Genomic DNA, 15,998 nt, shown 5'->3' with positions numbered 1-15,998 from the left:
TTTCCTACTGCAAGACCATTCTGTCTACTGTAAACTAATTGAACTGCATGGTTCAGTCACCAATACTTGTGCTGCCTGGCATTCTCAGTAGTTGTCAGTGTACATGTCATCCTTCATAGCCCTTATTCATGTAGAACTTAAAAGGCTAGGAGGCAAATATAGCCCTGTGACAGAATCAAAACTTTCAAGACAGAAGGGAATAAGGGAGATAGACTTAGGCCAGTATAATTTTAATAAAGGGAGAATTTACTTATTGGGCTTCCTGTTATACTAAGTAATTTTATTTGGTCCTATATAACATACACAAATACCTTGCAGCCACGGAAATAAATTGAGTCTTTAAGGAATTTTTAGAAGGGGCAAAATTCCTTAAAGACGGTCATGGCCATGTCTCCTGTTTAGTAAGTGTGTTTGAATGCATGCAAGAACCACTGAGGACTCCAGAGATGTGGTGTCATAGCACCACTATCACAGTGTCCTTGAGACATGAGAAAGGTATTTCTTTGCAGACCACCAAGTGCAAAATTTGTAGTTGCTTTTCCAGAAAAAAAATGCTACAAAAAAGTTCTAGAGTAATATAAGTGTTTTATCAAATTCTGTGTACTTCTCCACAAACAGGTAACTCAGTACTCATGCCTGTTTGAAATTAACATGACAGGGCATAAGAACTCGCTAAGAGAATGGCAACCTACAAGAGGATTACTGCATTGCACAGTTCATCTCAAGATATGGTTAAATATTACAACCATGACGATCGATATCGGAAATGCCGGTCATCCTATGACATTGCTTATGAGACATGATTATTTCATCTGAAGAAGTATTCAGAGCTGATATTTCAGCTGAACGATGGAGAATATCATACCCTGTATAAGTGAGGAAACAGTCCGAACCCAATAGTCAGTATATAAATACATGACCTGGAGTGCCTGAATAGGCACCCAGAATTTTCAAATCAGTGTCATCTTGGGAGAAGAATGAAGGCATGGGTTTACAACAAAAAATGGATAAGTACTAGGGAGAGGACATGTTGCAAAAATTAAGCTTCTGTCCTGCATGTATACACACTGAAACCGAAAAAAAACTCCAGCAATCCAGGGGTAAGATTGGGGGGGGGGGGGGTGAAGGAGCGAGACCAATCAAACTAAATAAGATTGAAGCAAGTTGTTTCAAGTAATAATTAAGAACAAAAAAACTTATTTTCTAAAAAGGTTTTCTTTTTTTCCACATTTTCCAGCGATTTATAAAACGTCAACAGAATACTAACAAAGTTTGAACCAAAGGAATGTGCTTTGGGAAACATTAAAACAAAAGTTGTTCATATTAATGCAATGGACGCCTGTTAACTGTGTCGCTGTTAATCTTTCTCGCCTGATCTTTAAAAATCCCAGAACACTCATCACCCTCCCCTCGGGTCCAAAGGACAATTCGTTTAGAAGAGAAGCGCTCCCATGCTGCCAACTTCACTTTGCTCCTTGACAAAGATTTCAAAGTATTGGTAAATGATGGTGACAGCCAGCAAGATCCCAGTCCCCGAGCCAATCGCCCCAAGGAAATCTGCCAGGACAGAGAGGGCACCAATGCAGAGGCCACCAAATGCAGCAGCTGTAGGAATGTATCTGACAAGACACACAAGAAAGAAAGAAATTCCAGTTAGATCAAAGGTTAAGGAGATGCTATCGAAACATGTACAAGCATGGCCACTACAGCATATTCTTACCACACCCAGAGCCAATGGAAACAACAATTCCAGGTACAATGTCTAGGATAATGGTTTGCCAGAGGGTCCCTTGCCTATGGCATCACCATCTGATGGCTTTCCAGCTTTTGTTGCAATTCTCCCCATCCCATTCTGACAGACTGAAAGGTTTAGTTACTTGTAGAAGGGCTTTAAGCTAAACCGGGTTGGGTGGTTTTGGTTGCATTACTGCATACCCACCATAAAAATATAGTCCCCAAGAACACCTCCAAAATTTTATTTAACTCTTTGCCTGAACAAAGTTACCTTTGTCCATGACTTAAGTAATTAAGATACTGGCAGAATACAGAACAGGTTTAGCTTTAACTTCCATCCGCTTGGGTGTCATGAGAGCCTTAGGACAGGTACACACTCTTTGAGATATACAGCCATTTAACTTAAGTGGAAATAATGGGGAATAATGCTGCACATCTCCTAATCCCTTTTACAGTATGCATAACATTTTCAGTTAGACTGTAAGACTAACTGCAGGGGCGATTACACAACATTTGCAAACCACTCTGGGAACCTTGGGGCATTAACGTACAGAATAAACAATCAAACAAGTCCCAAGGAAGCAATAATAAAATAAAAACCACAAGCCAAATATGACATGCAGCTCATGCATTTATTTGTGAATCACCAAATTGCTGGAAAAATCATGGAACTTGATTTGCCTTCTTCTAGCTTCGATGGTATTAACTGAATATTTATTTACGACATTTATATTACATTTGCCTTGTTTTTAGTTAGTGGACAATGAGGGCTAGAAGCTTTTTCTTTTTAAAAATAAAGTAGGCATTAAAAATCTAAGGGGAGGTTTTATAAACCGAAGACTAAATGGAAAGCAAAAGTCAAAATAATTTATTTCCGGTATAGCCTGTCTAACATGAACCATACTTTGAGTAGTAAAATGGATCTGTACAGGTCTGCAACTCACCTGTTGAGTTCATGGACCATAGAAGTTTCTCTGTGACCCCTCATAACCATCTGTTGTTCTTTCAGTTGTTTAGCAACCTGAAATAGTCAGAGTAAGGGAGTCAAGATGTGTAGTTTTTTAAAGATCAAGTCATAAGAACGTCTCACTACAAACCAGAAAATCAGTATTTCTCTATTTAATAAATGTTTTTTTTAAAAAAAATACGGCAAAGCTCTAAGGAAGTATTATTGCAAATACTTCTGTCAAACAATTAAAATGGTAAAGGTTGATGGAAGTATGCTGCCTATGGAACGGATAGTCTTGTTTCGGGTAATCTCACAGTTCAAGATATTGAACTACTCTGGGAAAGCAGGAAGAGGGAATATTATAAAGTGTAGTGATACTTAACATCAGCTTGTGCAAATGAAAGCATATATTAAAAGTCTCAGCTTGAGTGCCCAGATTTGTAAGAGAGGAATTACTAGAGTGTGATACTGCTAATTGGTGAAAGTCTTCCACAACTTCAGGCTCATCAGACAATTTATAACTAGTTGTGTCCTAGGAATGATGGGAGATGCAGTTCAAAACAGCTGTGGTTCAACAGACTGGGGAGAAGACTGGTTCAGATAATATTGTGCTAAATGGATCATTGTCTTGATGGTCTGGGGATGTTTCCTGTGTTTTTAAGTCAAATCTTAACCTTACATAAGTTTATTTTCTCTTTGAGAGCAAAGAGGGTGCTAGAGATAGAACTGCATCTTCTGTTGTGTGGCAAAGCAAGGAATACACTGCTTCTAAGGGAGAAGAGCATGGCTAGGGGAATGTTCTTTACTTACATCTTTGGCAGAAGAGCCAGAGACTTCAATCCAGGTTTTGGAGAAGAAAGCACAAGAGCCCAACATAAACACAATGTACACGACTGCATGGACAGGGTCTTCCAATACTGAACCAAATGACTCAGGAGGTGACAGGTAATAACACAGCCCTCCCACAGGATACGAACGAGCAGGACCTCCAGATGATGTATCCTGGAAGGAATGCAGAGTTTTCAGATACTGGACTGAACCATTTTAATAGATATTATGCAGCAATTTAAAGTCATAGGTCATTTCACTTAAGAAAATTCATTGCAGAGAACAAAAGAGCCAGTCCAACACAAGCTTGATGTAAATGAGTACATGGCTCACAAGGAACATGACATATAGGCCATTTACAGCTAGAGAGATAAACTTCAGGAAATTTTGAAGCTAATGAGATGGTGTTGGAAAAACAGAAATTCTTGGGGAAAAACAGAAAAAAATGTGATATTAGCACCTTCTACAAATCTGACTACAATACCTGACATCATACACAGTCCTCTACAAAAGTCTTCCTATTATATAGATTGTAGAAATAAATGAACAAAATTCCAATGACTTGGATATTTAATAATCAATTTGAAAGAAAACATTCCATAATTCATTTGTCAGGGAAAGGACACGTGTTCCCCCTGCAAACCCTTCCATCCTTTTCTCAGCCCCCCCCCCCACATTTCTGCCACTAATATAACTGTATGCACAGACAACTCCATGTAAGCCCCACTGACTTCAATGAAACATATTCAGTGTCATAGCACTAGAGTACCAGCCGTCTCATATCCCCTTGCACCACAAACTATGCAGGTTTATTTTCACTGTTGCACCATATACAGCAGAATGCATCACAAGCCAATACTCACCGACCATGTACCAAGCAGGCTAACCAACAAGTTGCCACTGAAACGGGCAGAGAGCATCTGGGATATAACATACAAGTTGGACACCAGTGCAGATTGGAGAATGATGGGAATATTGGAAGTGTAGAAGAGTTTGATGGGATAAGTATTGTACTGGCCACGGTAGCGAGCAGATTTTATCGGAAGGTCCACTCTGAAACCCTATAGAACACAAAAATGAAAGCTCAATACAACTGAACCATACAATCCACACCCCCAACATGAATTAACGAACACTTGCTGAGGCATATATTTCAATTGGAAGGCTGTTTTAATGATGGGCCTGTAATGTAGGTGGGGCATACATGGACTAGAACCTTGTTCCAATGTATTTTTACTATCTAAAATCTATGCCAAAACTATGGAAATGTAGTAATAGTGCTTGCAACTGGGTGACGACTAGGAAGGATTATGAGAATATGTCAAAAGTCACTTTGAAAGGTTTGAAGGAGTAGACAGGAATAATAGAAATCTGGCACTTCAGCAATTAGGATGAACTGTGCTTTCAGAAAGGGAGTGCCAGGAGCGAAGCAAGAGTCTTCAGTAGGTGAAAAAACTGGAAGAATAAGAAACTACAGTAAGAAATGTGACACAAAAGATAAAGAGGGCTTATGCTTCTAAAAGGAGGATACCAATATAATTTATGGAATATGGAAAGGATAGGGAAGCCAGCTAAGCAATCTGGGGAAAGAAGTCATATGCTAGAACCATCAGCCATGTCAAACTTCTGGCAGCAGTGTTTGGGGTAGAAATGAGTCAAGGGATAAGAAAGGAAGCTCAGAAATAATAAGGCTACAGTATCTAGAGGCAGGAGATGATCAGAGCACAATTACTCTATTACTGCCTAGTTTTTAAATACCATTCTCTGATTCTGCTTACCTGGAAGTAAATGACCACAGCAAAGACAAATATGGTGGCAATGAGGTTCATGAGATTGGGGAGGTTCTGACGGTAAAAGGCTTCCCTGAGAGCTCTGACTTTATCTGTGCGCGTGGCCAGTAGATGGAACAGGGCAATGATGGCTCCTTCAAATTCCATGCCTTAAATGAACAAGTGGGGATGAGAGAGTCAATTCCAAATAAATTGATAGAATCATAGAATCAAAGAGTTGGAAGAGACCTCATGGGCCATCCAGTCCAACCCCCTGCCAAGAAGCAGGAATATTGCATTCAAATCACCCCTGACAGATGTTTCACTTTACCCTATTATTTGCTTTTAAAAACAAATACTGTAAAATACTTTTTAGACAGCATTTTTTGTACTGCAGCTGATCTCACTGACATCTATGATTAAAATTTATTGTTTCAGACTCTAAAATAAGACTGAACTCCAGCGGATGTGAATACACAGATGTGACCTTTACTCATTCACATGGGGTATCCACAACTACATGAAGAAATGTTGGCATAAATTTCATGGATTTAGAAATCATTTTTTATCTGGGTCTACAGTAGTTCATTGACTGAATCTTGTTAACAAATGTGCAAGCCAGAATAAGAACCCTAGATGCACATATCAATGGTTATCTGCCACTGCAAAATTGCTCTTTTACTGAAGCTTAAGGAAAGACTAGTAATGTGATATCTCCTTAATCTAGGAGTAAATAGGAAAAAGAAAACCGATAGCCCTGGCATTATATCATAACTTATTTTGAGTGACAGTTTCCTATCTTCTTATATGCCAGTTAAAACTACATTAGTCCAATAATGTATTAAACACCACAACATTGTAAGACTTGAAACTGCCTGGTATTTCCATAGAAGAAAGCAGGCTAAACTTTGGATTTACAACACAGAAGTATATTCTTTTCCCTACTTAATCTTGCATGGTCCCTAGGCTTAATGAAAGTTCAATGTTTCTAACAAAATCATACACGAGAAATACACAGTAGTTTCTCTAGTCAACCAAGTCTTACATCATGTGTAAATTAAATGTGGCCTACAACAAATTATACATTCCCAGATACTAGCCCACAAGATGTTACAGACTCATGTAAATCCATTCTGCACCCCACCACATCCACTAACATCTGACTGCACTGAGTGTTAAATGGAGTGTTAACATTATCCCTGGGCAGACCAATGTTTATCTCTCTTCTTAGTGACATTGCTTTAGCTCAAACTCTGTCTCTATAGGGATACAAAGTTCATGATCATAGGGATTGATATATGTCCACCCAAGAATACACATATATGATGATACCTCGGCCAGTGTTCACTGTGGTTGGGCTGAAAGCCTTCCATACAATTGTCTCACAGATGTTAGTAGCAATGAAGAGGGAAATTCCAGAACCAAGACCATATCCCTTTTGGAGAAGTTCATCCAAGAGAAGAACTATCAAACCAGCAACAAAAAGCTGAAAGAACAAGTTGGAATGATCAATTTTCGTGTAATTACTACCAGGAGTAGCACATCAATGCCCATTTGGTGAGATATAAAGCAAGGGTTATATCTGCTGAATTTTGATACTACAACTTATTTTGTTTTAAAGATAAACAACTGAAAGTCTAACAACACCCTTCTGTGAGATCTGTATAGAAGATGAAGATTACTATATAACCTCAATTTCTCCAAACCTTTCAAAAGCTAGTAGTTAATAGCTCTCACATCCACTGAGAAATTAACCCAATCACTAACTTTTAATATGCTATCTTTTTAGTTCTTTATGTGGTTATCAATGAGATTTCATCTGGTACTATGTATTGTGTCATTGATACACTGTACTGCTTGCAATTCTTTGCTAACTGCCTTTGAGCCCAAGATTAGGCTCATTTCACATAATGTTTCGCCTCGTGTCTAAGTACTCCCAGTATTAAATAATAAATCAGTCAGATGCCCAAATCTGTGTCTTTCTAATTCAGCTCCACCACTAACATTTGAGCCACACTAGATCTACTCAATAGCTTGTTGGTGAATCAAATGTAGAAGAGCAGCAATAAAGAAATCCAATGCTTAAAACCTTTAGACATAAATAACAGAATCACAGAGTTGGAAGAGACCATCACTCCAACCCCTTGTCATGGTGGAATACTGTATCAAAGCACCCTCAACAGATGGCCATTCAGCCACTGTGTGAAAATCTCATAAGAAGACTCCGCCACACTTTTGAGACAGAGTATTCAAAGTTTTCAAAGCAGATACTGTAACAAGCAATACCTATTATAGCACTTTCACCACTTCTCTGCAGATTAACATAGCAATTCTAACAGAATAACTCAAAAACCATGCTGATGCTGCAATGCCAGAAAAAGGGAGCAGTCTCCTCTTTCCATTCAATGTTACATGAAAACTACCTAGTTTAGGTGTCCCCTGAAATAAGGCTGAGGTGTGATAGGAAGATTTGACAGAATTAGTTCTGTTTCACATGTCATCTATATTTATGTGATTTTTGTCAGGCAAATTGTTCATTTGAACTAGTTCTCCTTTGGTAATCCCATGCAACTATACAGCTCAGAACCCATTCCAAAGTAGAGCTGAATGGTTTTTAATCATCTTCCATTTGAATCTTAGACCTAACCCTTTCAGAAATGCAGTTCCTGGTTGTCATGCCACCAGCTATGACAAGCTGTTCTTCATACATTTATTGATGCATCTTGAAGCAATTTAAGTAAAACAGATTTCCAATATACTCAGAGACATGCACCCACCATGGTGTGTGTTTAATGCACAAATGCCCTGTTCAATACACAAAGTCAGATGCCTGGCAAAGACATCCCAGAGTCAATCAAAATTCTTGCTAAGAAGAAAACTGTCTGCAAGAGAACTTTATTTTGTATCTAAATTGCAAACATCTTAACAGACCTGCCAGCAGTTCAAAGATTACTATAAATCCTGTAGAACAATCTAGCAAATTGTCCAATATTTCAAAAAGTTACCTGAATAGTGATGAGCAGGCAGATTCCTGCTCCCATCTCTGAAGGGTCTCCATACATCCCAGTCATTACATAGACGATTGACTGGCCAATGGTGATTATCATGCCAAACACTGAGGAAGAAAGTCAAAAAGGAGAAAAAGCTAAATTTAACTTGTCTCCACTGTATTTCCATGAGTATTGGCAAACCTGGAATGTAAGTTCTTTAACATTTCCTGCTACTTACATTTCTGCGCCCCATTGAAGAGAGCTCTGTCTTTTGGTGTATCCCCAACTTCAATTATTTTGGCACCAGCCAGCAACTGCATGATGAGGCCAGAGGTAACAATGGGAGAAATTCCCAGCTCCATCAGTGTACCTGTTGGAAGTGGAAATCAAAGTGACACACTAATCAGAGAGAAATACTTCATTTATGACATTTTAACAAGTGTTATACTTGATAATATGAACTGAGAGGGACGTGACTGAAATGGGGATTTAGTGTTCTAAGAGAAGCATGAAGAAGCAAGTTAATACAGAACAGATATGCATACTGTAAAGAGATACTTGCTTTATGTGACATCCAGTATTAAGGATTTCCATGTTATAAGTCTGCAATTATAAGTCTGTAATAAGCTAGTACAACAATCTACTACCTTCTTAACATCTTTCTTCTTTAGGAATGCTCAAGCACATTTTCCTAAATATAAGCCAACTTCCATACACCAGTCATTACCTGGCAACCATCATTTCAAAAGGCTGAGTGAAGAAAGGAAGGAAAACAGAACCACGCTGTTGGCTCTTCTGAAAACACAGTAACTTCTACAATATGCTCTCCTTACTCTAATGATGACCAGTTAGAATCCATCAATGGCATTGACTCTAAGTGCGAACACCTGAATTTGTTTTTTGCTGCCTCCTTTCCAATCTCCCTTTTCTATATGTGATACGCATTTCAATTTTCAGACCAAGGACAGAGATTATCTTACTATAAATTTTGAGACATTCTGGGAGCCACGTTTTAGCCTGAAGAGCAGATAACAAAACACTTATATTGAATATGAACATTCAAAACTTGGACCTGACTCAGATGCTAGTCCCTACTAGAATAAATCCACTGAATCAAATGCATTAACAAATGTTGACTTCTCATTTGATTACAGTTCAGTTCAAGTGCCTATTGGGTTTAGACTCTTGTCTCAACCACACACTCCCTTGTTGAAAAGCTATTATCTCACACACAAAGCCATGTAGTTACCAAAATATTGTAATAATGGGCTACATTACAGAATGATTGTAAAGACAACAGAGACGCTTATAAACTGCTTCAAAATACTTGAGATGTGCAAAGTATTATTTTTTTCAACATGACTGCAATGCTAAAGCATCATTAAAATATCAGAGTTGCAATATCAAGGTTGTGATTTAACCAAAGTTACAAAAGCTTAAGCATCACTGACAGTAACAGGAAAATTGGTCAGTTGCATCAGCTCTCCTCCTGAAGTGAGTGGAACCTCAGTGCTTAACTTAGATAGGAGAAATGGCTGCATTAAATTTGGTACATCAAATACAAATATAAAAATCTTTCTGCAAAAGGAAGCATTTGCTAAGAAAGTAATTCTTACCTCTGTTTGAAGCCAGAATTACTCTCATCCAGTAGAAAGGATCTGCTGAGTCTGATGACATTATACCAAACAGAGGAATCTAAATTTCCAAGAGAAGGCAAATAAAATTAACCCAATATTGTTCCCCACTATTGGTTTAAAGAAAACTTTGAATTACCATAAACATACCTGGCAGCAAACCAAAAAGATGAAGAGGGTGATGGCAGTCCATAGTACCTTTTCCTTGAACTGGATCTATTTCAGAGAGTGAAATTAGAGAAACGAGTGCCATTACTTACTTCAGGAAATAAATACAAATGGAACCAAAACCAGGAAAAGCATAACCAGGGTTTTAGACAAAGCAAAAACAAAACCTTCCATTTTAATGTTTTATTTTTCAGGGTACTGGTCAACCCTAGAGATATTAATGTGTCATTCAGCAAGTGATGAATAATTGAACAGATGGAGGCAAACATGGCAACATGGAACAATGTTATATAACTGACATGCGAGCCAGCACAGTATAGTGGTTTGATTGCTGGACTAGGACAAGGGTTCAAATCCCTGTTCAGCCATAGAAGCCCACTGGATGATTGTAGCCAAGTCATATGCTCTCAGTCTCAGTGAAAGGTAAAACCTTCTCTGAATATATCTTGCCAAGAAAATTCTGTGATAACTAATGTGCACTTATCCAACCTCTAGCACCCTGGAGGGAACCCATAGTTATTGGGAGGGTGCATCTTCTGCTTCACAGGAATAATAGCATAAAAAAGCGAAAAGCAACTGGATCCCAGGAAGAGTTGTTAAAACCTTGCTTGCTTCATTGCTAGCTTTCCCTGACAAATACCAGTTACACTCACATTGCAGAGGTGGAAGGGGCAACACTCTTGACTCTATCATCAACTAAAGGAATTGATGCCTGATGGATCAATTATACTTTAGTATGTTAAAAGCACTATACTTGTGGCAAATGTTACACAGCAATGTGTGTGTGTGAATGCATACATTGTTGTAAAAAAACAACAATGGAATGTTAAAATGGCAACACTTTCCCACCTTTGGCTTCCACTTTCTTTCCCTTGTTAATTGTGTCATTATTTAAAGTGTAGGAGCAAGATCTATTACCTTTTTTAAAAAAAATGATGTACATTATTATGGGAGTCGCAGCAAATATTTTGTAAACATAACATTTTGAAAAAGATACATACCTTTCTTTCTGGTTTTTGAATCTCAGGCAAGATAACACAGAAGGGCTTGATTACTTCAAGGAATTTAACTGCAAAGAAAATTATAATACTGTTATATGAACAAGCCCACTAAGTGATAGTAATGTCACAAGGATTCATTAATGTGAACATCTAAGACTTGGTCCACATCTTGCCCCAGCCATTGTGGACGATCCTGAGTAAATCAGTCATAATCAAATGGCCCTCCTTTCCAAAGTTATTTTTAGCACTCCTACAGATTTATTTAAAGTTAGAATTATTCTTCAAGAATCAAACAGTGGTCTGTGGCAACATGGACTTTTGTTTAAAATGTGTGGGTTTACAAATAAATTATAGTAAAACATAGTTCTGGGTTTCATGAATAGTACATGTAAAAAGGTAAGATCTGTTTGGAGGAGGTGAGAGTAGGGAATGTTGTGGATGGCAGATGATCAATTAACTGTTTGAATAGGATTTAAGAAACTTTGCATGTTTGACTATTGGGCAGTAACTGAGTTAAGAGTGTGAGTGACAGATGTGAGTTTCCATCTTAGGTTAGACTCAGGCCAGTTAATTTGTTAAAATATGAGCGAAATATGTGATCTTGTTTGTTAGGGACAGTCATGGTTTAGATTAATAAGCAATCATTAACTTATGCTGAATTTCCATTTAGTATTTTTCTATTATATCTCCAAGAAAACTACATAAGAGTTATTGGCATGCCTAAATTCAGATGAATAGACACAATTATTTAAGTGGAATGGTGGCCAGTGGGGAGACCAGATGAATAAAATCTCACACAAAAACCACTGGGACATCAGGAATGTATCTAGATTTGATGCAATAGTAGTGGACAGGAAGAGATACCCACATTTTATGGCAGAAATGAGGATGCGTAGAAGCCCTCATAAAATCATCATTTAGTCCAATGGCAATATAGGTTCAACTCTCCCAACTACAAACCAAAGAAATTCTACTAGAATTGATACCATGTAACTGGGAAGTCAAAAGCAATCAAAACACTATCTTCACTAAGTATCTCTATAAGAAAACTGGCATACTTAAAGCATAAGTATTATTTTTAAATTCCCATTAAACACTAACAGTGACCACAAGGATACAGTGATATGAATGTTGACGATGTCAATTGAGGATCATAAAGAAATGTCACAGATGCTAAAGCTACAGCTTCTCTTGGAAATCACTAGCCGAATTTGATCATCGGTATATTTAGAGTAGATCTACTGAATGATAAATATTCATTCATGCAAATACTATCAATTCAACAGTCTGCTTCATCTGGTATTAGCAATCAGATTTGGATCCTAGTCCTAATTTTTACAAGCAATTGGATTGTGTTTTTTTCCCTAAGCGTGTTACTAAGCTTTGGTCTCATATTAGAAAAAGAACATAGAACTACAAATCACACCTGAAAGGATAATTAAAATTTAAGAGAAAATCTGAATAGCATGTCAGTATAAGCAAACATTTCCATTGTGGAAAGAGAATGATAGATGTTTGCATTCTAGAAGGATTAAAGGTACCTGAAAATTTTGTGTTAACATACAAAAAACCACAAATGAACAATATAACAGTGAAACTAAAACGAAAAACAACTAGAGGAAAAGGAAGTGGTGCTCACACTCACCACATTGTAAAGTGCAACAACTTTATTATAATCCCAACATGAATACACATCTCAAAAAACAATAATATTTTCTAACAAATTCCAAAAAGAAAAAAGAAAAAAAAAAGGCCATTGCTGTAAGACAGGCACAGTTATATTACAGGAATCAGAATAGATGGCCTGGCAGTAGAAGCTTTTCTTTTGTGATGAACATTGTGTATTTATCCGCAAATAGTAACATATGTGAAAAGGCGTATCTGTGATCGGAAAGAAATTGTTTGCAACCAATAATTGCCACAAAATAACAATATTTAGATACAAATGTAATGCAACTTGAATGTGATATAAACTGTATTGTTAGTAAAAGTGTTACTAAAGCAAAATATTTTATTACTTTGTCAGTCTGAAGAAGTAGTCCTCCAAAGATCCAGACTGAACCTTGCTCTGTTAATTGAACCTTTTCTTATACAAACTGGAATGACCAAGACCTAAAACTGAGAGGATTTGGCACTCCTTTAACTCTGACTTGAACCTTTTCTCTCAAAAAGCATAATCCTTTCCTGAAAAATGGGGATGGCATTAATGAATTGGAAGTTGTGCAGCTCAATGAGAATGCACATTAACCATTCTTAACAGTCCCCTTAGGGGTGAGAAAAGCGGTATATAAATGCTGTAAATAAATAATAAAATAAATAAATATACAACATCTGTAGTGTTAATAATTTACAAAAGAATTTTAAAAGCTTCTGGATAAATTTCTCACTCAGGTGTTTATCTTGCATGATAACCCCAAAGTAGAAAAGCATATAAATTGAGTATAACTTATCCAAAATGCTTGGAAACAGAAATATTACTTGATGTGGATGTTAATCTGTTGTTTTAAAATTTAAGGTTGCTTTGGTTATTTTGGTTTTTGTTTGCAATTTATGGCATCGAATGTTTACTGTTGTCTGTTGTGAACTGCCCTGAATCTCTATGGGGAGAGAGGGCGGGATGGTGGGAGTTGAAGTCCAAAACACCTGGAGGGCCCAGGTTTGCCCGTACCAGATTTAATTCAATTAATTAATAATTAACTGTGGAATTCATACAGTTTGAGACCACTTTAACTGTTTTGGCTCAATACTATGGAATCCTGGGAGTTGTAGTTTGCTGAGGAATCCGCACTGTTGGGTGGCGAAGGCGAAAGCCCTTGTAAAACTACAAATGCCATGATTCTTAACACCTAGAGGGCCCAAGTTTGCCCGTGCCAGAATTACTTCAGTTAATTAATAATTAACTGTGGAATTAATAACAGTGTGAGACCACTTTAACTGTTTTGGCTCAATACTATGGAATCCTGGGAGTTGTAGTTTGCTGAGGAACCTGTATTGTTGGGTGGCGAAGGCGAAAGCCCTTGTAAAGCTACAAATGCCACGATTCTTGATAAGGGATATTTAACCTTCTCGCCCATCTGTGACGCTCTCACAGTCTCGCCCCTTCCTTCCATGCCTTCCAAAGCGGCCATTTCGTCCTTCCTTGGACAACCCCTCTCAAGCCCCCCTCCCCTCTGAGCCTTCTTCCTTTTCCTGAAGGCAAGGCCTACTCCTCGCTGTCCCTCCCCAGACGCCCCTTCCTTCCCTTTCCTGTCTTTCCCTTCCTTTCCGAGGCCTGAGCGCCTAGATACTTACTCCCCATCTTGGCCGAAAAGGGCAGGCCCCAGCCGTCGCACCGACTCCACTGCCTTCCTCGGAGAAAAGGAGAGACACGTCAGTTGTCTGAGCCTTTTCGGCCGGCTTCCGCTTCCTGCCACGCACTGAGGGCCGCTCGCAGGAGAAGCTCAGGCAGCCGCGCAGGCGCAGTTGAGAGAAGCTTTCCTCCTCGCGACTGCCTCGCGGGACTACACTTCCCAGTGTGCTTTGGAACGCACAGAGACGGCCACGTGGTGTGGTGCGTCACTGTGATTTGGGGCCTGGCTGAGATTGGCCTTTTCTTTGGCCTCGCAGTTCAGGAGGCGGGCGTCAAAGCAAATCCCCTTGGCTTGCTGGGAATTGTGGTTCAGCGCGACCGCCATTACCAAAAACAACACAAAAGCTTTCAAGGGCATTTGTAGGAATCATAGAATCAAAGAGTTGGAAGAGACCTCATGGGCCATCCAGTCCAACCCCCTGCCAAGAAGCAGGAATATTGGATTCAAACCACCCCTGACAGATGGCCATCCAGCCTCTGTTTAAAAGCTTCCAAAGAAGGAGCCTCCACCACACTCCGGGGCAGAGAGTTCCACTGCTGAACGGCTCTCACAGTCAGGAAGTTCTTCCTAATGTTCAGATGGAATCTCCTTTCTTGTAGTTTGAAGCCATTGTTCCGCGTCCTAGTCTCCAAGGAAGCAGAAAACAAGCTTGCTCCCTCCTCCCTGTGGCTTCCTCTCACATATTTATACATGGAAGGGCGGGTCAGCTCTTTTAAGGCCCTTCCACACAGCCCTATAACCCAGAATGTCAAGGCAGGATAACCCCCAAGAGCTGCTTTGAGCTGGAATATCTCAGTCCACAATGTCCTGCTATATATCCCAGTTCAAAGCACATCCTTTAATAGTGGTTGCTCAGTATGATTTTTTATATCCCCTCAACGTTTTTGGCTAATGGAGTTCGTGCCCTCCAAATAGGATGTTTTTCCCCCAAGTGTTTTATGAGTTCCATTTAAACTTTCCTGCTCCTATTTTATCTCATCATAATCTCTTAATTGGGTTGTTGTAGGTTTTTCCGGGCTATATGGCCATGTTCTGGAGGCAATTTTTCTCCTGATGTTTTGCCTACATCTATGGCAAGCTTCCTCAGAGGTAGTGAGGTCTGAGGATGCTTGCCATAGATGCAGGCAAAACGTCAGGAGAAAAATTGCCTCCAGAACATGGCCATATAGCCCAGAAAAACCTACAACAACCCAGTGATTCCGGCCATGAAAGCTTTCGACAATACATTGATTCTCTTAATTGTTTTTTATTCGGAATATATGGCCCGCCCATTGTCATTTCTATTGTGATTGTGCTTATTGGAATTTTATTTTTATTTTATTATCATTTATTATTTTAATGTTATTTTGATAATGTTGTCGAATGTATATGCTTTGATTTTATTGCTGTATTGTTTTGTCCGGGCTTGGCCCCATGTAAGCCGCACCGAGTCCCCATTGGGGAGATGGTGGCGGGGTAGAAATAAAGATTATTATTATTATTATTATCCTGTGGGACATTGGTCCACAAAGGTTTTAAACAGAGGGCCAGGTCACAGTCCCTCAAACTGTTGGAGGGCCGGATTACAATTTGAAT

The 15,998-nt window shown here is 38.8% G+C and overlaps 1 protein-coding gene across 1 annotated transcript; it reads right to left on the bottom strand.

Moving 5' to 3' along the window:
- Window positions 1-565: 565 nt before the first annotated feature.
- Window positions 566-14,513, bottom strand: SEC61A1 (SEC61 translocon subunit alpha 1). Its single transcript, XM_060766184.2, has 12 exons — window positions 14,365-14,513; window positions 11,074-11,141; window positions 10,055-10,120; window positions 9,887-9,965; window positions 8,509-8,640; window positions 8,286-8,395; window positions 6,613-6,766; window positions 5,290-5,450; window positions 4,375-4,572; window positions 3,494-3,685; window positions 2,679-2,755; window positions 566-1,619 (listed from the first exon to the last, which is right to left on the bottom strand). Exons 1-12 carry the CDS (start codon window positions 14,369-14,371, stop codon window positions 1,433-1,435), a joined length of 1,431 nt encoding a protein of 476 aa, XP_060622167.1. The 5' UTR covers window positions 14,372-14,513; the 3' UTR covers window positions 566-1,432.
- Window positions 14,514-15,998: the final 1,485 nt, after the last annotated feature.

Source organism: Anolis sagrei, chromosome 2 (assembly GCF_037176765.1).
Source record: "Anolis sagrei isolate rAnoSag1 chromosome 2, rAnoSag1.mat, whole genome shotgun sequence".
NCBI lineage: Eukaryota > Metazoa > Chordata > Lepidosauria > Squamata > Dactyloidae > Anolis > Anolis sagrei.
The sequence above is the reverse complement of the archived record's forward strand: the minus strand, read 5'-3'. Positions and strand labels throughout refer to the sequence as shown.

What these genes read in the sequence shown, in the direction of transcription:
- SEC61A1 (XM_060766184.2), bottom strand. An exon ending in TCTTTTTGGTTTGCTGCCAG is followed by an intron (nt 9,966 to 10,054) that starts GTATGTTTATGG and finishes TTGGAAATTTAG; the next exon opens with ATTCCTCTGTTTGGTATAAT. An exon ending in CTTCAATGGGGCGCAGAAAT is followed by an intron (nt 8,396 to 8,508) that starts GTAAGTAGCAGG and finishes TTTCTTCCTCAG; the next exon opens with TGTTTGGCATGATAATCACC.